Source organism: Antedon bifida, chromosome 8 (genome assembly GCF_963402885.1).
Source record: "Antedon bifida chromosome 8, ecAntBifi1.1, whole genome shotgun sequence".
Taxonomy (NCBI): domain Eukaryota; kingdom Metazoa; phylum Echinodermata; class Crinoidea; order Comatulida; family Antedonidae; genus Antedon; species Antedon bifida.
Window position 1 is genome coordinate 4,066,972 of NC_136233.1, and position 26,256 is coordinate 4,093,227.

A 26,256-nucleotide genomic window follows, 5' to 3' on the forward strand; every position below is an offset into this window, starting at 1 on the left:
GACACTTGCTCACTTGAAGCAAAATCCAATTATTCAAAATCAAAGGCTACACGTAGTCCAACTGAATTTAAAGTATATTTAAATTAATCAGGGAGTATGCAAATTATAAAATATATGTTTTTATACCTCCTTAATTTAATAATTGGTAGAAAAGATTATACATTAAACTCATTAACGTTTGCCTCCCTCCACCCAGCTGTATAATTGGGTACCCGGTTAGATCAAGACACAACTTTGCGCTGATTACTAGCTGCATTATGGGAGTATGTTTCCATACGTGTTTGATGCAAAAATGACCGGGGTAATAATGTTCAGCGCCTATAGGTTTCACAACATTAGGCACTATATAAATCCAGGATATTATATTATTAAATCATATTTTTCAGTATTTAAACACTGTAGGATGTCAAAATGATTCTACTGCAATTACTGCAGTAACTAATGTGTTGTACTCATGCAACTTTGTTTAAAGTTTATTAATCAGTCACTGTAGTGTAATAACATTGTGTATGATGACCTCCCGAAAAAGGTTGCTTAAAAATATACAGTATTGCATAACAGGTCAAAGAGTAAAAAAAACATAGTTTACTTCAGTATGATTTTAACATGGTATCTTATGATAAAGGGAAATTAGCATGAGATTCATTAAAACACCTTTTTAATATTACATTCTTTTTTGCAAAACTCTATTCATATTTTTAACACTGGTGTCGCTAGAATGTAATTTGTAACTACAGTAGAACCTTCGTTTTACGTACCCTGATTATACGTTCCCTTGATTTTACGTACGCTTAAAATGACCGATGACGTCATCATTTTCTTACATTGAGGACGCAATTTAACAACAACAAAGCCATGGCTGTGTGAGGAACTCATGTGCATTCCCCTACAGCAGCGACTGTTTTTATTGATAGAAAATACAAGAACATGGATATTTTATTTATAACACTTTATTTAAACTAAATCCCACAGCCTGTATATACTATACTTTTCTAGGCCTCACATCTTGCTAGGCCTGCTAGCCTGGCCTAGATTAGTCTAGGCCTAGGAAGGGCCTAGCTAATCTAGTGACCACCTACATGCTGTAGGCAAACACGGCAGCCTTTTTAGCTACGATCTACGTATTTGGGGGTCAATTTAAGGTCAACCTGGATTTTACGAATCCCTTGTTTTACGTACGCCTTTCGGTCCCGTACCGTACGTAAAATGGAGGTTCTACTGTATATGTTATTAACCTTTTTAAAGATTTTTAATGTTACTATTTTATACAGTAATGTCATTTTTAGTCCGTTTATATGTATCTTTTAATCGGATTTGCTGACAACCGACATTTTTTTGTTTTTTCACGAAGACAACTAAAGTTTCTTGTATCTTGTATAATCCTGTATTAAAAATTGAATTTCTTATTTTATTTGTCCTCCATCTCAAGATTTTCTTTATATTTTCCTTTGTGATCTTTATCTTCAAACTTATAATAGTTTACTGTATTGTATAATATTTACTTATTAATATGTTACCAGTGAAAAATGTGTATATAGATGAAGCCTGAAGAAAAACGATATTCATCTATCTTTCTGTTTTCAGTGAATTTTGAAAAACAAATATAAATATTAATTTAATACAGTAAAACCCATCTCATGATGAGATTTTCAGATAACATATTATAATTAAGTTGACTGTAACTTATTTGTTAATTTTCTTCATTCCCAGATCATTTTTCATGTCAGAAAAAAAATAAATGAAATGTTATGTAATTACTCATGATTTCACCTTTTCAAAGAAAGGTGGTTTTATTACTAATCATCAATTAATGTGCATTGATACTTGTGTACCCATTTGAGTGCGAACCTGAGGCGATGTCAGCATGCGTAGCTGTTAGGAAAAAATGATTTATGAAGTCACAATGTCTACTATATTCACCAGGTTTACAGTCAAAAGACTACAAATGTCCTTGAACTACTTGTACATTATACCATAATGATCAAAATAATAATATTCTCCCAGTACCAAAGACGACCACGCACAAACAACGACAGCCTTACGTTTGATTGATTCTACGCTTGTCTGTCCATTTCTCCATTTCTCGCAATTCATCTTCAACAACGTACATTTTCATATGTGAAAACATGGTCTTTTATCATTTTCCTCACTTGGAATTGAAAGTAACAACCATTAGTCTAGACACTAGTTGAATAGTATAGCATTTAATGTATACATTTTAGTCAAATGTGATTAAAGAACACTGATAAATATAAATGTTTAAAATGTTTTTTTATAGGCAACATAATATTAATAGTAGTAATTTATCATTGCTAACTTTAAACCTTTGCTGTCAAGAACATTAACTATATTTTTTTATGAAGTGATAAACAAAATGTATACACAAAGTTCACCTGCGGAATTTAGTTCTCTGGCCTCAACCATGAAGAATGTGAATCCCCATCTCTGAATAAACTGTTAAGTTAAAAAATATAATGTTCAGACAGATCGCATTTCTGCTAAATTTGTGCTCCCAAATAACCGTCGAAATTAGCAGTTTGTCGTTGACAAAAATGTTAATATTACCCAAAATGCAATGCGAGGAAACTACAGCTGTCAATCAAATAACCATTATTTTGTGATTGATGGATAAATGGTGTTCTAACCTAACCTCAATCATTGGGTGTTTTTAATTGTTATTTTCATGCTGTCATTTAATTGGTTATTTAACATTTTGTCCTGTTTCTGCTGTCAACAAATTGTGGGTAAATATATTCACAGTTAATGTTAATCAGTTATTTTTTATATAACTTTCTTTAAATGAAATTGCATAGTCCAAGCCACTCTAAAATGTTTAGATCTAATTTTGGCATAACAATAATAAATCATAAAGAATTTTCATTCTAAATGATATGTGAAATAAATTTAAATCTAATACTACAATATCAGATATCACAACTCATTGTAAACATAATATCTTTGAATTTGGAAAGAAATACTCTTACAATTACATTTTTGTATATCATTTGCCCTAAATTTTGTTTAAAAACTAAATAATAAATTCTACAATATCAACACTCTGAACTGTATATTTTCCTTTGTTCTAAGAAATGCTTTTTCCCTTTCAGTGTCAATTTTAGCTATAGAATCATGACAAATGACTTGTTTCTTGGTGTGATGCAGAGCCTATGCTAAATAATGCTAATTGCCCTGCAGGATATATATACACTAATCTCTGTCTCTTGATTTTTCTTAGATTCTATCTATATTACTGATGCTGATTTCAGATCACAGTATCAGCTAGCCAAATATTAATGGCTTCATTTAAAATTGTAATTATATTTTAGTAGGCCTAAATATATAATCTATAATGGCATATTATTTATATATTGATTATAATTGTTATCAATCATTTAATGATTTAGTAGTAAAAGCACTGATATCAATAACTTTAAACCACAGAGGCAAAGATCAACTCATAGAGCCATCATGAATTACAACAATTTTAACAATCGTTATGTACCAGAACAATGTTATACAGTTGAAGAGAGCTGACCAATTAAACTTTGGTTCTCAGTCATCACAAACTGCCAATCTGATCACAATTTTTTAAGAGTGTGGGACCAATATCACTAAATTTAGATTATGAATGAGGCAAAAGTCCTACATACAGTAACAACATTCAGTATAGCCATGCCATACAATATAACGCACAACAATAAAAAATAGCACCACCATACTGCTTAAATGTCATAAAAACATTGGAATAGACTACTACTGTACAGGCACTTCAAAGCAAAAGTTCTAAATAGATACAATACAATATACAAAGAATGTGCTAATTTATTTATAGATCAAAATACTTGACTAAAAATAGTACAATTCACAAAAGATTATTTTATTGGTACACTTCCCATAGGATACCAGACAGAGTTCACATAGCAGTCAAATGAATTGAGGACAGAGATATGGCTATGAATAACACTGTAAATGATTTGTTGTGGATTTAATTCAGTTAGAAGTCTAGCTCTACCTAAATATTTTGGTAACACCTTACCATTCACAGTCAGGGGGAAAATGGCAAAATGTTTCTTACTTTCTAGGATTTTTATCAGAGAATCTATATTGTTTTAACTACTCTTGTAAGATAACATGCTCTATGTACTTTTATTGTCCAGTACTTATGGGATAGTTTGACGAACTGGTTGAGTTTGGACTAAAACATGTACCGATTAATGATGGTATACTACAAAACATAAGATAACATTAAAACCGTTTGGTATTGTTACATTGCGTCTTAATATGTCAAAAAGGGTTTTGCGATTGCAATCTTTCAATTTCGTAGCTAGGCTTTCAAAAATATCCGCATAAACTCAAACCAATGTACTTCTTAGTCACTTCCAGATTTGCAATATAGTCAGGCCAATTGTAATTTGCTATCAAATCATAAAACAATTACCTGTAAACATACATTGTACATTATATTTATTAACATGTATTTACATGTTACTACACTCCATACAATCACACTCATACCTATCACTTAATTTTACCAGCATTTACTGTTACTGTAGCTAACTTGAGGGTAACCAGGCAAATCAAGTACACCATCTAGTTATTATATAAGTTCTAGTTAAATAAGGTAAAAGACGAGAAGAAAGGCGTGTCCGTGGGTGCTTCAACCTAAATGTTGATGTTCAAAAGAGTGTGTGTTCAGTACAGTAATTTTCATTTGAAATCTATTATTGTTCTATAACTATATACTGTAAGTGTATAATGTTTGACAATTAAAATCACAAAAGTCCAAAGAAATTAAATAACAACACAAAAGTAAAACAACTATATTCAGATACAAATATTAGAGATGACATAATAAACAATACTGCACTATATATAAAAAATGTAAAATAAATTCTTTAAAAACCCTATTCAAATGTTTATTACAGAATCAACAATTATGAAAAATGTATTTTAAACTATAAATATTACAGACAGAATAAAGCCGCTATGGGCTTCGTAGGTTTACAGGTAAATGTCACAGTAAAATAACATAGGTTCAAACTGTCAACTCTAGGTCAACTACAAGCTACATTTTCATATGTAAAGCTTGGCTGGTTTTAAAGCAATATTCATTGCTGTGTGCCACAAGGGATAAAGCATAACATCGCTATGTTAATACAAATGTGTTTCATGAGGTTATATGTGTATTGTGTTAATAACATATTTTAACCAAATCTGTTTTTTACTCTTCTGTTTCGTAGATCACTATTTATGTAATGTGATCTTATAGAAATTGCCGAAATATAATACTATGTGTAAAAATTACCATAATGAAAAATTGTCTGGCTTTTCTATTTCTGTTTATTCTTTTTAAAGATTATAATTTTCAAATTGTTATGATATTGAGATAAAGTATTTTATTGTTATTTAAATTATATTTTTTGTAGAACAAAGGTTATTATTTACAAAAAAAAACTGAAAATGTATTATTTAATTTTTTTTTTTTTAAATTCAAATTATTGTTTTTTAATTAACACATATAAAAATTAATCATCAATCAATATTTTCAATCTATAGTATTTGTTTGAGGCCAAATAAAAAACTGGGGTTTTTTGGGGAAATCAATTTCGTTGGTGATATTTTCATCTGTCTTTTTGTGGCCTTTAAAAAGATTTTTAAGAATATCTGTAATTTGACAATTGCAAACAAACTCTGGACATAGACTAAGTGAATTAAATATGATACAATAAATATAAAGTACATTGAATACATCAAATGAAACTAATATCCTACAGTACACATATTTTATTATTAATACAATGTACCATCTGTTCACCATTAAATTTTGTTTATGAAAACTTCCCAGTAATAATAGGTAGAGATAAAGACAACTACAGTATGGTACATCTTTGTACATAATGTGCCAGCAGATAATAATGATCAGGGAAATTAGGCAAGCTAACTTCTTGTGGCCTTGGCCTTGGTGAACTCTTTGCTTGACTGCCTGTTTCTAAACTATTACATAAATCATACATACCTTGATCTTTTTCTAAATACATCATTCATGCTTCTTATGGTTTGGTTGGTGATAAATTAAACTGCATGAGAGCCTATGCATGTGTATTGTCATTAAAGGCTTGTTCACACTGTACTTGAAAATTATAAATTTAACCAAGGTATACTTTACCACAGGTTATAACAATGTAACTATTGTTCACACTCTTGCCTGCCAGTTATATTTTTGTCTGTGGTATTTATTTGTTTGTCTGTTTAGCAGGAAAACATCACAAATATAAAGGATATTTACTAAATTAAAACCACATATAGATATTGGTTGGCAATTCAGACCAGGATCCAAATTCTGGATCACTTCTTTTAAGTTAGGTTTTTGTTAATTTTAGACGGATCTTTACCAAATTCAAACCACTGCATATCTACAAATTTCTCCAATAAAATTTGGATCAGCAATCCTGACCAGAATCAAAATTTTGGACCACTCTAGCTGTTTGATAAAGGCCAACTGAAAACTACATACTGTACTTTTTATATAACATACACAAATATTACACATTTTATAGACAACTCCCTGTTTGACCTACATGTTAGTTGTATTTTAAACAGAAGAAATTTTATAACTGTACATTTTGGAGGTTTGCCCTTGGCGGAGGTTCATACAGTATCTCTGATTGCTCTTGTCAAGAATGTTTTATTTTTTAATTTTACAAAATTGGAGAAACACAAATTATGCCATTGCCATAATATTACTATTTTGTAATTTAGCATGAAGTTATGACAACATTTTAATAAATGTAAGTCATTTTTATCCCATTTTTCCCTTTTTTTGTATTAATCATCTATGTCACTTTTTTTTGTCATTATACTCCCCAAGGATAGCAATTTTATGAAAGACCACTGTTTCAAATTTGTAGAGTCACTTACTATAAAAAAAAATCTTTGGAAAAACAGATTGATTTATTTTTCCCATACCAAAAACTGAAGCATAAGACTCCCTGTCACAAATTTCAAACCCCTTCCAGGTATTCACCTCTAATCTAATTACCTTCATTTCCGCAAATAAAAACCATAAAAATATTAATCATATTTTTTTTAATACTTCAAAACATATCTACTTCAATATGTCCATGACTGTCATTATTTCTTGTTTGCATGGGAAAATGTTATGAGCACTTTTGTAGCTTCCTTTTTAAATCTTAAAAAACCTTCTTGCACTAGATGTGTCCATACAAGGCAACTTGCCCTGTGGTCTATGGCCCTGTTTCTGCTGCCAAGAAAATACCGTATTTTATACGGTATTTTTTGAATACCGTATTTATACCGTATTTTTTTGGCAGCAGAAACTGCGCTCATAAAAAAAATACCGTATTTTGTATACCGTATTTTCTCCACAAAATTTGTGGATAAAATACGGTATTTACAAATTTATACCGTATTTTTTGTACCCTTTTCTGCTGCCAATAAAAAATACCGTATTTTTTTTGACCTACGACATGAGGTCAACATCATGTTTTTATTTTCTGTCGCTGTCAGCTGTTTTACACACGTGTATAGATATATTCGGCGAAAATGTGGAGCGAAGACGTCACAATATTTACTATATAAATCGGTGTGGGGAAGGAGGGTGTGGGGAAGGAGGGGGAGGGGAAGCTAAATGTCCGGCCAACTAAAAGGTAATAAAAGGGACAACCACATTTATAAAGACATTTCTAAAAAAATAAAGCAAGAGTACGGAATAGAAGCAAGTTAACTCAAAGCCGAAGAGCCTGCGAAAGCAGTACAACATTGCAAAAGACAATAACTCGGGGAGGGTACGAATTACTTGTCCCCATTACGATGTTTTCTGTGCTCTCACAACATCTGTATTACAGGGCTAGCCTTCCTTTATTGCGACCTTTAATTATCGACCAAATAAATGAATGGCAATTTGGGTAAAAAGGATGAAATTTAACACGACCACCCAAGAAGTATTGTTAGCAGAAACGGGGTACTAAAAAATACGGTATAACCGGTATTATACCGTATATTTATACCGTATTTTGAGCAGTTGCAGCAGAAACAGGCCCTATGTGTATGGTCTATAAGTATATACAGAGTATATAGCTACTGAAAAATAATAGTAAGAGTAGCTACTGAAAAATAATAGGAAGCTACTAAAAATATGAGTTGTAAAAATGGTCCAAATCTCAATTTTCAACAAGATCAGCTATGACTCTTGAGACATCTCCAGAATAGTAAACTATCTTAATCTTCAGAGTAGTGTGCACACAATCAGCTACCATTCTGACAACTATATCAGAAATCCTGGGACATCTCCAGAACTATCATAATGTGTAGATGCCCACACCATCAGCTATCATTTTAACAACTATATCAGAAATCTTGAGACATCTCCAGAATGTGCAAACTATCATAATTTGTAGATGTCCACACCATCAGCTATCATTTTAACAACTACAATATCAGAAATCTTGAGACATCTCCAGAATGGTCAACTATCATAATTTGTAGATGTCCACACCATCAGCTATCATTTTAACAACTACAATATCAGAAATCTTGAGACATCTCCAGAATGGTCAACTATCATAATTTGTAGATGTCCACACCATCAGCTATCATTTTATTTAACAACTACAATATCAGAAATCTTGAGACAGCTCCAGAATGATCAAGTATCATAATTTGTAGTGCCCACACCATCAGCTATCATTTTAACAACTACAATCAGAAATCTTGAGATATCTCCAGAATGGGCAACTATCATATTTCACCGGAGTAGATACACACACCATCAGCTATTCCGAAAATACAGTACAAAATCAGAATCTTGAGAATGATCAACTGTCTTTTTTTACAACCCCAATATCTAGTCGCAAAATATGAAGAATGGTCAACTATTTTGGTTAGTACACCTGTTGAATAATAGTAAAGTTCCTTAAGATAAGAACCAACAAATTAAAATTTGAATAAAATGACAGGTGTTTTAACATCAATCAACATCTGCTTATTCTCATTAGCAAGGAGGTAAAACTAAATGAGTGATATTTATAAGTCATAAAACTGATTTTGTTGTAACAATTATTGTTTTGGTTTGTGTCGTCTATAGTATGGGAGACTTTAATTGATTTTATCGGGGTAGGCGCTGCACTGCTGTCTGCCGTGGGCCAGTTGAGGGGCTAATCTGAATGTACTCAGTTTCCAGTTAAGCTTGATGACGAAAATAAATATTTACTCATTTTAATTGGGAGATTTGAGATTTTCCCAATCAACAAGGTTTTTGATAGTACTTTAACAGCACTTCTTAAAACACTAAAAACCTTTTTACAGTATTAATAAAACCTTGATAAAGGGGGATTTCCTATATAATGTTTCACAGTAAAGTGGTTATCACTTCCCGTTTTGCAACCCCAAATTGATGATTAATTTGCTTGGTCACGCAAAAAAAAAACTTACCAACTTTGAGGATTGCAATACTAGATTTAAGAATTTAACAAGGAAAATGCTTTTCCAAAAACATGAGTCTATAAAATGTTTTTCCATTGTTTATTTCTTATTATAAAGAAATAGCATGATTTTAAAGTTTTACATGCATTGCTAATTATGAAATTGCGGTATACGTGGGAACACTGCCCTCTATTGAATTATATCCACCTAACCAATTTAAATAAGATTTCCTTCTTTCTATTAAGAAAATTCATTAATGTTATTAAATATAACCCTTGATACTACTAAAGGCTGTATGTGGCATGTGAACTATGGAGAAAAGAATACTAAAAGGTGCCTAAAGCCTCTAAATTAATATTAGTTGACCTCATTTATATAGGTTATAAAATTCACAATGTATTACATTTTATCAAATAAATCATGGTAAATTGTCCTAAATATTGACATAATGAGTCCGAGGTTATGAACTTTCAACAACAGAGTTCTTTTGTGTATCAAATACAAGCTTTGAGTTTTTAAGAGAGATACAGATACTGTAAACAGATTTCTTAATGTAGTAATAAATTATAAAAAATCTAAAATAGGATACCAATACATGCTTTGGTATTCAATTAATGTTTGCATACATTTTTACTGATTTTTTTTCCTTTTTCTGAATTTGCAACATTCCCAAATAAAATGTATTTAACATAGACATGGTAGTTTGTTGATTAGGACTTTCTCAAAATTGTAAGTGTTTAAAAAAAAAATTATTTCTGGTGAATTTCCAAACTTCTTGGTTTCCACTACTGTATCCATCCACAGCAAGGATATACGCACAATGCATTTAATTTAACAAATCAAAAGAGACAGTTTAGGTAATCCATTGCTTGTGATTGGTTGCTTTGTTTGAGTTGGAATAACATCCTTACATTTTAACATCCTTGTGGAAAGAAAGTTTGAGTGTTCATGTGTTCTTCTTGTGCTGTACAAAAGTATATAATTTGAAATGAACAGTAGTAGGGTATTAAAAGGGAAAGATCTTTCCATGACAGACTTAACAGTTGATCAAAGTCCTTGACCTTAAATTTGAGTTTATTAATATAATTTTGATTCCTTGAACTAATATGGAATGACAAAACGAAAGTAGTGGAAGTCTATTTAAGATCTTTCTGATTTAAAAATATAAACTTTACCATAACTAGAATAGAACCTAACTGTTTCTTTTAGATGATGAATAAAAGATAGTATTTAAACATCACAAACCATGTGTATTCGTTAACATTTAAACATTAAATTTTTAAATAAAAGTGGCATTTTGTTTATAATGAATGCTTATGCAGTTTTCGAAAATGGTAGAGTTTGCATATTTTATTGCTTCTATGAGCCTGTGTTGACCAAACTAATAAAAATCATATTTCTTTTATAAATAAAGAAAACAAAATCTGTCAGATTCATACTGAAAAAATATTGTGAATATTTTGAACCTAATGAACTTTATTATAGTGGATACCTTTTGTTTACTTTTTACAGAAGTGTACTCAGCATTATACAGGGCAGACACGGTACAGCCTTTGTAGTGGCTCCCACAATAAAGCTAAAACTTCTAAATTTAGATCCTATTGCCACTAATAAGCTACTTGCACTCTTGCCCTTTTCATAGAAATTTTAATTTTAGGTTTAAAATGTTAAAAAAGATGAGAGTTCAACAGGATTCATTCAACGATCTCGCTGTTTTCTGAGAAATTATAGTAGGATTAATGAAAGAAATAAATGGTTTCTATCAAAAGGTTATAAAGTATGATATTCATAAATATGCATTGAATAAAATAACATTCCTGCTAACTCATATGATACTATTAGTACATACTCCTATAAAAGAAAAGCATGCATTTATCAAAATTTAAATATCAATAAATTGTGTTTTTACAAGAACCACCAGTAAACAGACCAGACATTTGGGGTGATTTTGATGTTAATGGTTTATTTTATGTCAATTTAGGTCACTCTAGTCATATTCACACCATGTGGCAATATTGTGATAAAAAAAGTCGTTGAGAAGGTATATTTTGGTAAATTTACAGTTTCATGTGTGAAAGGAGTTTATCACACCTCATGCACTATACATTTGGGTTTTTCCATTCATTATGTAACACTAGTTTTGCTATGTGCTCTTATATACGCAGAAAGTCATCAGTGGCGTGAGGGTCTAGAGCTAATGAGGCCCTCCTAAGCAGGACTCGGAGGAAAAAGGGCATTAAAATATGTTGAAAATGCTAAAATGCCCCGGACCTCTCCGTTACACTACTAAATGTCATTACCTAACACGGAGGACTGCAATTGGCTTCTTTCATAGAAACTTAAAATATAATTTTCTTCAATCATTACAAAACAAAGTGTACAAAGTAATGCTATTTCACATGTGTTAACATTTGTTCTTTTAGAAGTGTTATATTTCAGAATTCACAATGGAAATTCTGTAATTTGTAAAAGATCTGAAATCAAGTAGGAGAAGGCAATTATAAATAATAGGATCAAACTACAGGAATATATTGAGTTGTATGTATCATATTTATCATCATTATCATATGGATATAAAATCATTTTAAATGATACTAAACATGCTATTGCTAAAGATTTAAATAAAAAATATTTTATATTGTATTAAAAATATATCTATAGTAGAATTAAATACAGTAACTATACCGAGCATAACCTAGGATCTAGGTCACAACTTTAACATGCATTGCCTAAAACAAATTATTATTCATAATATCAATATGCACTTTTTTAGGAAAATGTTGCTGGCCCAAATGATGCAATAAGGTACTTTTATTTCCTATTTCAATATGATGAGCATTAAACTTAAAAAAATAATAATATTGGAACGACCATTAACAATATAATTCACCTTTTAGTTTTACTGAGTACAAAGATATGTCCGTTATTAATTAATATATTTTCAATTTTCCAATATTTTTATTGAAATGCTTCAATTTCTTTTCATATCATTCAACAATACAATTACTATTCATTAAATGTAATGTATTATTTACATACAGAAGACAACAACATTTTAACAAAGGCCAGATATAGGATAGCTATTAATAAGGAAGTTTTACATTGATTGAGTTATACTTTTATATAATATATAAATAGTTATTTACAGTATATTATACTGTAAATAACTATTTCTGTGAATGTTTCTTCAGCCTACTGTACACTGTATTCAACCTGTACTACACTTGTCAACCTAGTCAACCTACACTTTTGTGTCAACCATGAAACCTAGTCTATAGGAAGTACTATAGAGCCATTGTGTAGGCCAGTACTAGTGTCAAGCTAGTAAACCTGTACTGTGTCAAGCTAGTAAACCTGTACTGTGTCAAGCTACAGTAGTAACTGAACCAGTGTCAACCTTGATAACCTGCACTTTGGTATAAACCTACACAGTAATCATCCTGGATAGTAGTATACTACAGTACAGTAGTGTTAAGTGTAGTGTCAAGCTAGTAAACATGTCCCAATGTCAACCTAGTCAACCTGCACTTTGGTGTTAACTTAATCAAACCTGTGTAGTACAGTAGTTAAAGTACTACAGTAGTGTCAACGTGTACTACTAGCTAATAAACATGTACCAGTGTCAAGCTAGTATAGTAAACATAGCGTGAACCTAATCAAACCTGTGTAGTAGTAGTACAATAGTTAAAGTACTACAGTAGTGTCAACGTGTACTAGTGTCAAGCTAGTAAACATGTACCAGTGTCAAGCTAGTATAGTAAACATAGCGTGAACCTAATCAAACCTGTATAGTAGTAGTACAATAGTTAAAGTACTACAGTAGTGTCAACGTGTACTAGTGTCAACATGTACTACAGTAGTGTCGACGTGTACTAGTGTCAAGCTAGTAAACATGTACCAGTGTCAAGCTAGTATAGTAAACATAGCGTGAACCTAATCAAACCTGTATAGTAGTAGTACAATAGTTAAAGTACTACTGTAGTGTCAACGTGTACTAGTGTCAACATGTACTACAGTAGTGTCGACGTGTACTAGTGTCAAGCTAGTACAGTAAACATAGCGTGAACCTAATCAAACCTGTGTAGTAGTAGTACAATAGTTAAAGTACTACTGTAGTGTCAACGTGTACTAGTGTCAACATGTACTACAGTAGTGTCAACGTGTACTAGTGTCTAGCTAGTAAACATGTACCAGTGTCAAGCTAGTATAGTAAACATAGCGTGAACCTAATCAAACCTGTATAGTACAATACAGCTGTTAAAGGACAACTTGACCGAGGACCATATTTTAACAACGTATAAATAGGGATGTACATATGATTTCAGAACCATCGTGAGATTAAGGATATCGCCGCACACGCTTCGTAAACTGTATCTCTAAATTTTGGTGGGTACTGTAGGTCACCAATTTAATTAATTCATTATTTTAAAAACATGTGTAAGTTTGAACATGCTTTAATGTCAAAAATCTTGAAATAATACAAATAAAGATTCAAAATCTAAAATGCTAAATATATGATAATGACATCATCAAATAATATTTTTACTATTTTATTTTCTAAGAATTATAAACATTAAGATTTCTTGAACCCTGGGGAGTTGAAAAGTGCAAAGTAATCAATATTTAACGCTCATAACATTTCTTATTGTAATAACATACTTTTATCATACAGTAATGAATATAAATACAAACAGTGTAATGTTGATTAATAAATTTGTTTCAAGTCTATGAAAATGAAAATGTCAAAGATCTTAATCAATGAACTTTTGTATTGGAGGTCAAATATGGGATGTAATATAAGATGGAAAGGTCAAGAAACTTTCTAAAAGCCTTGACCTGAAACTGAGGACAAAAGGGCTGCAAGCTAGCATTGCATGACATTCTTATGCTGTCTGCCTGAAGGCAAGTATATAGAAATATAAACATACTCTGTACTACCATGGAGGTATATACCTCCATAATATTACCACAATATTTAAATTAATAAAATCCTTGACATTACGAATTTAGATTATACAACCAATACCCTAGGTTTCAAAGCTAACACATCTTGTATTGACAATAGACAATTTCACTAAATTTATGTTGTCACAATTCATTAAAAAGCAAATTCATATTTGTAACCAATCGTCTGGATTGATAAAAAATTTCCAGCAAAAAAATCACTATTTAAACAAAATATTTTATTTCTATATTTATACATAAAATGTTGTTGTATTGTTGAGACTCTTTTCCAGATGCTGAGGCACAGTAAATGACATTATTTCATTATAAATAAACTTATTATTTTAATTTTAAATGGTTCCTCACATTGCTTTTCATCGAATCGCTTGTTTTGTTGAGTATAGAGAATTTTATTAGAGAATATAGGTTGGTATACAAGCTTGGATGAAGTAATTATTAAACCCTAGCTAAATACTCAGAAAGAATATAGACTGTTTTATAGCAGGGTGGATACTTCATGAATTATAAAGCAACAATTAATTCTTGAAATTTCATTTGGATCATTGCGAAACGCAAATACAATACTTTGTATTTAATAATAATAATATCCTGGATTTATATAGTGCCTAATGTTGTGAAACCTCTAAGCACTGAACATTATTACCCCAGTCATTTTTTCATGTATGGAAACATACTCCCATAATGCAGGTAGTAATCAGCGCAAAGTTGTGTCTTGATCTAACCGGGTTCCCATTTATACACCTGGGTGGAGAGAGGCAACGTAAGTAAAGTATCTTGCCTAAGGATATACAAGCAATGCGGGGAGAGTTGGATTTGAACCTCGATCTCACGATCAGTAGTCGAACATCCAACACACTGTGCCACACGCCCTTACATAAGGTTTTTTCACTTTTCGATTTTCACACTTTTTGATTTGTTGGATCAACAGAAAGGAGAATTCACTCTTACATTGCAGTAGTTGTAGTGACACAGGTCTGGTAGGTTGCAAAAGCCCAGGCTAAAAACGGCTAAAACTTATAACGAAATTAATAGATGAGTGTGGATATATTAAATTATAATCAGTATTACTTGTATAAAGTGTATAGTAAGTTGTACATTAGAATGTTACTATATATAACATAATTATCAAATTAGAAAATGAATTGTAAAATGTAACCACTAGACTACTGATCAAGTAAGCTTTCAATTAGTCGGACGAGGTCACATAATAAAATGATAACAAATAGGACACTGAACAAATTAACTATGTGACTCAAAAGTATTACAACAAATCTAACTACATCTGAAGAGATTATGAATGAAAAACATCAAAGTTTGCATTAATCTTAAATGACCACATTTTACACCAATCTGACCCACATTATAATCACAACTCATCCTTTTAGCCGATTTACATATAATATAACCTTTCTGGATTATTGGCAAAGTCTACCACATAATCCTCCCTTTGCTTAAAATTAAAAAAAATAAATAAAATCTAATGTTTTGCCAATCATTGGTGAAGCAACAAATTATGAATGACCACATTTTACACCAATCTGACCCACATTATGATCATCATCTTTATCGATTATGCTATACAATATATAACCTTCTAGATTTGCAAAGCTAAATATATTAATCATAATTAAATGCTAGACTTTTATTATTTTTTTTAAATAACTTTTTTCTTATCATTTTATAATCCATAAAACCATACAGTATTCTATCATACTGTAAATATTATTAATTTTCAAGGACAAAATAATAACTATTTCGGGGTTAATCAAAATAAACATACATACCTATAATTCTAAAATCAATCATAGAAACATAACATAACATATTGTGTTAACTGATTTTTAATGTTTTTATCATTATCCACATTGAACAATATGAAACTCAAGGACAAGAAACACAAACAACATATTGTTTACTATAATTAAAACAAACAGTGGAAATTTATTGGTTTTAATAAGCAAAATTCTTACCTTTTTCTGTAAGTCTCGATTATAATTTTCCTGTATAACAGAATGTATGTGTGCATTACCCATTGTTTACTATAGTGACATTACAACAAATCAAGGTTAAAAAAGGCAAAAGCCATATAGTCCTCTATCAACCGCTAAACTCGTATATCTCGGTATTATTTTGTAGACGATAAAAGTAAAGTCCCAATGTATGGTATGTTCTCCAGTATAAGTATTAGCTGTTCGTTGGCATGCAGTTGTACAGCCAATGTCAACAGCCTAGTAGCTTTTATCAGCTGAAACTCCACGACAATATTACAAGTAAGCATGTAAATGAGCCTGACCTGTGCAGACCTGACGCAAGTCAACAGCCACTGCTAAGGTACACTGCTTGTGAGCAGCTTCACTACCTGTTTCATACATGCTGGGACTGTAAATAAGTGGGCAGGTCATGCCACAGGCCAGATTCTACTACAGATTTCAAGAGGTCAATGTTGGACCGATCAATTATTTAAAAAGGGAAGGAAGTCGTTGAGAGAACAATGACTGTTCGCGATGATTAAACAACTATAGCATTGAAACATCAGTTAATAATTAACACATGAAACACTTCAAATAATTTGAACGAGATAAATGTAAGATTTTTAAATAAATAAATAAATATAAATGTTAAATTCCATGTTTATTTTCAACTTTCATTTTTTATCTTGCTAAATTTTTAACAATTGCATTTTGGTTTGGTTTGGTTTTTCAGTAATTTTCTTTGGTCAAAAGTCATTTAATACATATAATTAATAAATATCTTAATTAAATGTTTAAGTTTACATTATGTTGTTTATTTAAAACCCACACATAATTTTACATTTAATAATAAGAATAAATTAATATAACTTCATTAAATTATTAATTTCAATTAAGAAACCTGCAATTATTACAAAAATGGTTTCAACTTTAATCTGATGAACTATTTGATGTTTGTTTTAGGTCAATGACCTTTTTTCCTTATTAAACTTTAGATATTAATTCTTTATACTTGTGTGTGTATATTTATTTGGTAATGGTTATGAAATATATACATTCTTTGTCAATTTATATCTGTAACTTCTATTATGTTGGTGAAACCAAGATAGTTATACTGAATTTTGTATTTTAAAATAAAGCAAAAAATATTGTCACTTTTTTCTTAATAAATACAATGTATTCATAACTATGTCATGACTTTTTTAATGGAGTAAGGTTAGAAGGTGATACAAAACTGCAGTATTGTTGACTAAATGATTGATCGATAAGATCAAGACAAGATGTATAACACCTATACAGGAACATCTTTATGATTGCGATAATATAGGGTAAAATACTGCATCTAGTAACCAAATCAATCATACTTGTCACATATCATGTTTTACTGATCGAAGCTCACAAAGACAGAGGCGAGCAAATTATCACCTGCTAAACAGTGTAATTTTTCAATATGAAGGAAGCATGACAATATAACAAACGAGGGGTGGCTAGAAAATGAGTTACACTGTAATAACCTACTTTTTATTTATGAACTAGGAAACAAAGTCAGAGTGACATTGTTATAAGAACTCTAGTGCAACATTTATTTTGCATTACTGTTATTTCCAACAAAAATTCCTAACTAAAGAGATACTAGGTAGCTACATGTTTCAGGTTGCCAGAGAAAATAACAAATGTACAAAATAAACAGGGGAAGGGGAGGGGAAAGTGAGAATGAGTGGAGCAAGGAAATAAAGAAAAGGCTGATGACACAATATGGTCATATGATCCGTGTCAAAAATTAAAGAAGCTCAGGGAAAGATCAAAAGGAAGACCGATTACAACATGGATGGCAAACATTCAGAGAGAATGGACCAAACTTTTCACACACGGACCTACAGTATACTGTACACATACTTGCTCAAAACTCACAAAGTGGCAAATACAGGTGAGACGAGCGTTGTATAGACAATTATCGAAGATGCATTGTGCATATACATTGCATTGACATTGTTCCATCTAAGCGGAAACCAGAGCTTTAAAGGGCATTATAAATTAAATACTGTATAGACTGGACCTGGATCCTAAATTTTTCTAAGGAAGATTGTACAACGTGCCGATTATATTGCTACGGTTATGGCGCCTTTGCTTTAAAATAAAATATGAATAAATTGATAGAAACATTTTATAATGAACGACCATTTTTTAATATTATAAAAGAAATTCTTCAGTTATAACTTGATTGTTCATGTTTGAAAATGGATAAAATCAGTGACCAAACTAAAAACTTTAACCTTTTGAAACTGAAATTGTCTGAGCCTGTGGATATCAATGTGCTGAATTGTTCCTATTAAAAAATGTGTGCCAACAAATGAGGCAGGTTATCAAAATACAAATTTGTCAATACTAAAAAAAAGATAAAAAACATCATATCCTCCCAGTTGTATAGCATATTGAAACAAAATTTCAATTAGAAAATATTGGTTCTGTAAATAATTGGTTTAGACAACAAAATTTAGAAAAATGATTATGACATTAAGGAGCACAGAATGTGTTTAAACGTGACAAAATACTGTAACTAAGATACAAAAAGCATTGTTGATGGTTCATCAATATATGCCTGTCCTTGATAATAATGTGGAATAGGGAGTCATGTATTGAACATTTTTTCAGCAACACCTCATAAAATACAAACTGAGTTGTGTGATAATATCTTATATGCTTTCTTTAATACACCAGTTAAATATTGAACAAAACATCTTATAAATTCAACAATGGTGGCGCTATTCTGATTCTAGGATGACCTATCACGTACTGTACAGAACCTTTATATTGCTTTAACATTTTGAAATTAAAGTGTTATTGTATTAATTAAAAAAATTAAGTATATAAATACAGACGGACAGCAAATTTAATACGTATGATATTAAAATAGTTCTAATTGTGGTGTATCTGTCAAAAGTTGATAAAATTCTAGGAAAAATGTTTTGTAGAAGTTTGTGGATATACGATAGATAATTTTTTTTTATCTAAAGTGCAAAAATAAATCTTAAATGAAAGTATAAGAATTAATGTTTTATTCTGTATAGTGATCTAATATTCAGGCCTAGCGCGCTGCAAAACAATTTAAACAACCTGTTTAAACAACCTGGTAACAATAAAAATTTGAGACGGCAAAACAAATTAATTTTTCAGTATGTTATATATCAAAAGTAATGAAGATCTAATTAATATTGTGATAACAAAAAAATGCTCACATAATTTAATATTTGGAACATTAGGCTCTTCACTATAATAAATATACAGGTCACCATGATTAAGAAATTAACCTTACACTTGATCTAAATATTGCAAAAATAACATTTTCATTTTTCATCTTATGATGTGAAAACACTATTATTCTTATGTAAATTTGCATTATTGAGCATTTTGAACATTTCGCATTAAACCAATTGTATTTGTACTTTTTACAAAATGTACAATTTGTTAGTTCTGAAATATAAATAGCTATAAATAAACAATGCCACATGCACTGACAAAAGAAACATTATTGATTAAAAAGGCGGCAGGGTCACAAGAACTTTTGAAGCTAAGCTAATGTTGACCTGGAACAACTGTAAATTCAACGAACTACAGTACTTCGGCAAAAGCGCTTTGTCAACTTCCAAGCAACAGAACGGTGAACTAAAAAGGAACAAGTATGCGAGTACTATGTCTACATCTCACTGATCGGTATAGTCACGGTCACCTACCGCGTCATGATGCGATTTAATTATTTTTGCGTTTGGCTCCTTTAAGTTAAGGAAAACTAGAACACGTTCAACTCAACACAACACAACTGCGTTTATATCAATATATTCAGTTGAGGTCAGTTGTCGGAGCACAGAGTTGAGTTGTGTCAAGTTCCATGTCGACATAATCCTACATTTAAACAGAATTCAATTGGATTTCTAGCAAAGTTGTTTGGGTCTATACAAATAACGCTATCTAATTTTAGTACAAAATAATCACTTTGCATCTTTATCACAACAATCATATATAGTTGGATACAGTCATGAATTTGTAATTAGCCTTGCTGCAATAATCTCTGGGATCATTGGATGAAGTGATCAACTGAAAATGAATGGCGTACTATATTTAGTCATGAAGGCATACAATAAATTTCCATTAAATTAATAATGTTCTACAAAAACTGGAATATGAACACATATTATAGCATTGTGAATTACTTTTCTAATCCAGGAAACGACTGGAAAAATAAAAATTGTATTATTTTAATATTTATTTTTGATATGATATTAATATTTAACATTGAAACACGGTCTTTAGTTTGATATTTTGTAATACATAACATAATACAATATTATAACATTATTATACACTTCAGAAAATTAATAAACTGTAGTTCTAACAAAATTGTTGCTCAGACACAGCATAAATTAATTAAATAAATTTGGAATAAAACAACATTATACAAATTGTTTGGTTTGCAAGCCCGGCGCACACTGTACTGTAGCTATCGGCTGATTCAACTGGCACAAATAACACTTTGCTCACAAAAGAAATTGCCGAAAACTGTGATCGCGTTCAATCGGACAGATGCTAAACACATTCAGTACGCGATTTTCTGATTGGATATTACTCACTACGCTATACGGCGCACGCTGACATATTATAATAAATCAGAACATGTCATGTGCAGTGGAATTTTTTAGTGAACTGTTGGCGCACACTTGACGAAAATGACACATGCAACAAAAAATATTAAACACGATAGATATTTTCTTCAGCGGCATGCATTCCTCACGAATTGTCCGGCGCACACTGTGAGCAAAAGTGCTTTTCGTGCCAGTTGGCTCAGCCGACAGCTATAGTGTGCACCAGGCTTAAGATACTACTGGTCAAAAGTCTAAAATAAAACAATAGAGGGCGCAATGCATTTTTTTTTTAATCGACTATAGATTTGATAATCGGTCGGGCTTTTTCATAATTCTTTTTTAGGTGTTTCATTCATTTATATTATTCTAGATACCAATGTCCAAACAAATTATTAGTGAATTGAAATGGATTGTTTTTATTAATTTGCTACTGTAAATGTGAACAAATTTACTACAGTATGTTACACAATAAATACAACATTAGGTTGTTTTAACTGAAATTGTAAATTGCAAATTTTACATTGCCTATCCATCTGATATAATCACTACTAAATTTCTGATCGAGGCAGAATCAGGTTAATGAGTTGTGCTTTCAACTACTTACGTTACTTTAATCAATTGACACAAAGTGCAAAAACATAGGTCAAAGCAGATGAAAAGTTCAATTGATGGGGAAAAAAACACCTCAGAATACATTAAACTAGCTTTTGTACACTTACAATGCTATTTTAGTGAAAGTCTGCATAAATCTACAACAGGTAAACTAGTTAATTAGGTTAAGTACAATTTTTATATATATACAAATTAGTGAAAGCTGATAGCAGTTTAATTTTCAACAGGTTAAAAAGTGCAAAATAAACATAATTGTGACTACTTCACAAAAAGAATTTAAACATTTTAACTTCTTACAAGGCACTAACTTTCCACTCCTCTGAGTGTTATGTTTATAATTTTATGAGCCGCCATACTCCCACCCACCCACATATTTTAATCGCACCATTCACTAGGCCCTCCCTGTCCCTTATTAGTTATTTTTGTTTGTTTTTTTTATTTTATACGCATTCCAACATCGAGTGTTTCGAGGATGGACAAAGTATTTCATAATTTATTGTGATTATAACTAAGGCTATGTTCAGACCCATGGCGTTAGACCGTTTTAGCGTACAACGTTACAAGGTCACATTACAAACCGCAGAGAAAAAAATGAGGTGTTCAGACCCATAGCGTAGGATTATCTTTACAACGGAAGTGCGTCATTGAGGTTGTTTCTAGTTGCATATTCATGTGCTCTTACCCACGTGTTTTCATCATTATTTCCACTGTATATAGGCCTAGATCTCAGCCCTACAACTTTGAAAAAACTTGCCGTAAATAAAACATACCTCAGCATTTATTTAAGAAAAATATAGTAAAGCCAAATTTCTGTTTCTATTGTTTTATTTTGTAGTAAAAAACATTTTTCCCAGGCTCTTGTGTTACGAAAATAAAGCAGGCCTCCTAATGACATGAAGATGGAGATTGTGTTAACCAGTCAGTTAAAAAACCCTTAACTTTGCTAATAAAAATGACACAGCTCCCCTTGTTTGGCATTAAACTTGTCCAGTCTAGTCTGCCTTTTATATATGAATGAGTGACTTGATGATGTCCCACCACGCTAGTTTTTAGCTTGAATGAAATGCGTGAATGGCTCTTAGCTAGGCCTAGGCCTAAAAGGGGACGGGATCGTAGTCACTATGTTTAAATACAAGGTGCATTTATTTTATGTCATTTGTTAGAAAATATAATGGTAATCAATTGATACATGTAGTTTGTAGCCTAGTTTTTTTTAACAGTTGTATTTGTAGCCTAGTTAGGCCTTATTTATTCTGGCCTTTTTGTTGTTGAAATCCATCTCTCACACACGACGATACAAGATGTCAGCCTAGGTCAAACCTTGTTTCGCGTCATAACAGGAAACATTCTGATTGGATACAACGTTGACTTACAGTAGCGTCGTACGCTAAAACGGTACTATCAACCGTTTTCCACTACAACGCTACAACCGTTGTACAACGCGTTGTACGCTAATCCCCAACTGTTCAGACACACATTCTTTTAGCGTCGTACGCTAAAACGGTCTAACGCCATGGGTCTGAACAGGGCCTTAGGTCAGGATTGAACCCTGGACCTTGGGATTAGCAGGCAAGCTCGTTTACCACCAAGCTACAGCTCCATTACAAATATTTATTACTCCTAACTACTAGATCTCAGTGAAATTATGATTTAGTATAGAGTAGCCTATCTCCTTTCTGAACATCTGCTTTGTGAGAAGCTTGTTAAAAAAAAGTATGTAATTACTGTAGGACACTGATAACCTTGACTTTATGCTAACATCATGTTTACAAAGTTTACATGCGATAATAATTACCTTGATTTGAATATAAAAGTCAAAAACATGAATAATAATTCATTCACTTTTCAAATTATGAATCTCATTTGAAAGAGATTGGAGATTGTAAAGATTTTTTACTTTTTGGAAAAGGCTGATGAAATTGGTGAGAAATTAAATATAAAAGTAGTAGAACAAATTTAGCTAATACTGAGAGCTAAATTGTGGGTCCAAAATGGCATGATTAAACATTTTTAATTTTAGAAAGCAAATTATTTATTTAAATAATTATTCATTTTCCTATTTTGTTTTATTTTTATCTATTTAAAAACAATTACTGACTAAACAGGTTTTCAGAATAATATAAAAAATAAATTTAGTGGCACTTAATAGATGTATTTTTTCCAAGCTCATAATCAGAAATGTAAATAATATAGCAAAGGTAAAGCATATTATTATTAGGCAAAAGCGCTTACAAAAATGTAAACAATAATAATAAATTTATAGAAATTTATCTTAAAATACTAGTTAGAATCTTCTAATTGACATTGTGTGGAACATAAGTCCATAACGAATCTTCTGTCCATATACAGTACAGTAGACCAAAATCTTTAAAGATTGTTACAAGGTGGTTTACTTTTCCACAAAAAGGAAAAATATGAGCAGGCTAGTTTGGCCTACAGTTCTAGTCCGGGTGTTTATTTTGAAAAGGTTCATGAAAGGAGGGGTTCTTTTAAACCATAGAACCCTACTGGTTACAGTCTTGCTATACTGCATAGAAACCCACCCCATCAAATTTATGATGATACGAAAAACAATCTTGTTTGTTACATCATTGAATGATGATACGAGTAGTCTGTTGAACAATTTTTTTTTTAAACATGTTTGACATTTTCATCCTAAAAATTATGTGAAATACTGTATAAATAATTAAAATCTTACAAATTATGTCATTAAATTGATGTCACACAGCATCCGTGCAGCTGCCACACAACCTCGACTTGCTTTTATCTAAACTATATTGACCTATAAAAATGTAACTTTAATAAGAAAAATTTAATAAAAATGTATAACGAAAATTACAAAACTGAATACTAAGATAATGTAATATTCTAGCCATTCCCTCTTTCTAACCAAATGGAATAATAAGGTATCAAAATGATCAGAATCCTAGTGGGAAGATTTTAAATAACATTTCAAAAATGTAGTAGTACCTGTTCAGGGCAACTGTTTTATGCTTGTGAAATATCAGAATCAAAGGAATATTACTGGAAAAAATGATAATAGAGGTTATAAGATCTCGATGGAATCTGTAAGAATAGAGCTAAACTAAAAGCGCCAGAACCAAGCTTTTGTATTTATAACACTTTATAACACTTTATAATTAAATCCTTCATTAGAGCTAAATTCATTCTAATTATATATAACTTTATATTGTAGTATTTTTTAAAAAAGGGTTTTTTCTTGGGGAGAGAGAGGAAGGCGGGTGTAGTCGCGAGTGACAGTACTGTCATTTGATTTATTTAATTTCAGAAAACAACAAAATATTACAAACAATAAAAACAAACAAAACATGTATTGGACTGTTTTAAAAGAATTATTGTTGAAGACCAACAATACTATTCAAGAATTGTCTCCCCTCCCAGAAAATAGAATAATCCATTTACTTTTAAAACATTTATTGCAGGAAACTACATTAAATTGCCTTAAGAACCAGGAGCAAACATAGTCTCATGGGAGTTACAGGGGTCAGCAATGTTAGTGACAAAAAGTTAACCAGTTCAACCAATCAACTAACCATCTGGTATTAGGCATCATCTAAAATTGACTGTCAGAAAAAACATAAATTGTATCCCCATGTTGTAATTGATTTATGCTGAAGTTTTGGCATTGAACAATATCTTATTATTTTCATATGTTCTTTACAATTATTCCAAAATGTTTGTAATATTCATTAAAATTAAACAACAAAAATTAATGCCTCAAAGGAAAAAAACAATCGTTTATAAAAAAAAAATTATTTGCAATATGTTTATGGTTGAAAAAATTAAATTTAGCTTCACAAAACAAATGACAATGGTACAGTAGTTTTGGCATGGCATTCTGTCTGGCTACTGTACACCTGATAGTGATACTGTATTGTGATTGGCCAATAGTTTTATTTTTTAGGGAGCATTCCATATCATTATCGGGGGATAAGCAAGCATAATGTGATATGTAGACTGATTATAATTACAAGTATACTTATACTGTGTACCCATTTATCCAACTAATTATAAAATATTCGTTTCTCAAGAGTGCCTTATCCCAAAGAACAAAATTAAAAATGAAGAAATACCCATGTCCTAATGGAATATTCCCTGGTTATAAGTACATGCATCATTTTGCTAGTTTCAAGAATTACACAAAATATATAACTCATAATGGATTCTACTGTTAATTATAACGACAATCTCTTAAAATTTCTATTCCAAGAATAAAAACAATGGTATATTCCCTGGTTTTATACTGTACTATAGTTATATTTAATAAACTAGAAGAAAAGCACCCACAATAAAAATGGTATATCCCAAACAGGTTCATTCAACAATAATATTTGAATCTCTGACCTCATCAATGTCTACATGATGTAATGGAGCTCAGGCAATAAATAAAAGTCACAAAATATCAAATATATAATCTTTATGATCTATAGAATAAATGCTGGCAGGCTATAAAATGATAAACATTTATATTCACAAGGCTGCAAAATAATCTTACCAGTAGTTATGGGTTCAATGAAATCAAATAATACTCTCAAACACTTTTACACAAAATCAATACAATATGTTGATTTTTAAATAATAATTAGTATTTTAAAAATATGATATAATAT

The 26,256-nt window shown here is 30.9% G+C and overlaps 1 protein-coding gene across 5 annotated transcripts in view; it reads right to left on the reverse strand.

The window, feature by feature from the left end:
• The window catches only part of LOC144850801 (uncharacterized), a 162,783-nt gene that overhangs the window by 104,476 nt on the left and 32,051 nt on the right, over window positions 1-26,256 (reverse strand). The window contains exon 1 of one of the 5 annotated variants that reach the window (XM_078708249.1): window positions 16,377-16,773. The exons of the other annotated variants lie outside the window; for them this stretch is intronic. Coding sequence (XP_078564375.1) covers window positions 16,377-16,439 — 63 coding nt within the window. The 5' untranslated portion in view covers window positions 16,440-16,773. Of the gene's footprint in view, window positions 1-16,376; window positions 16,774-26,256 lie in introns of those variants that run through there. 5 annotated transcript variants of the gene reach the window in all.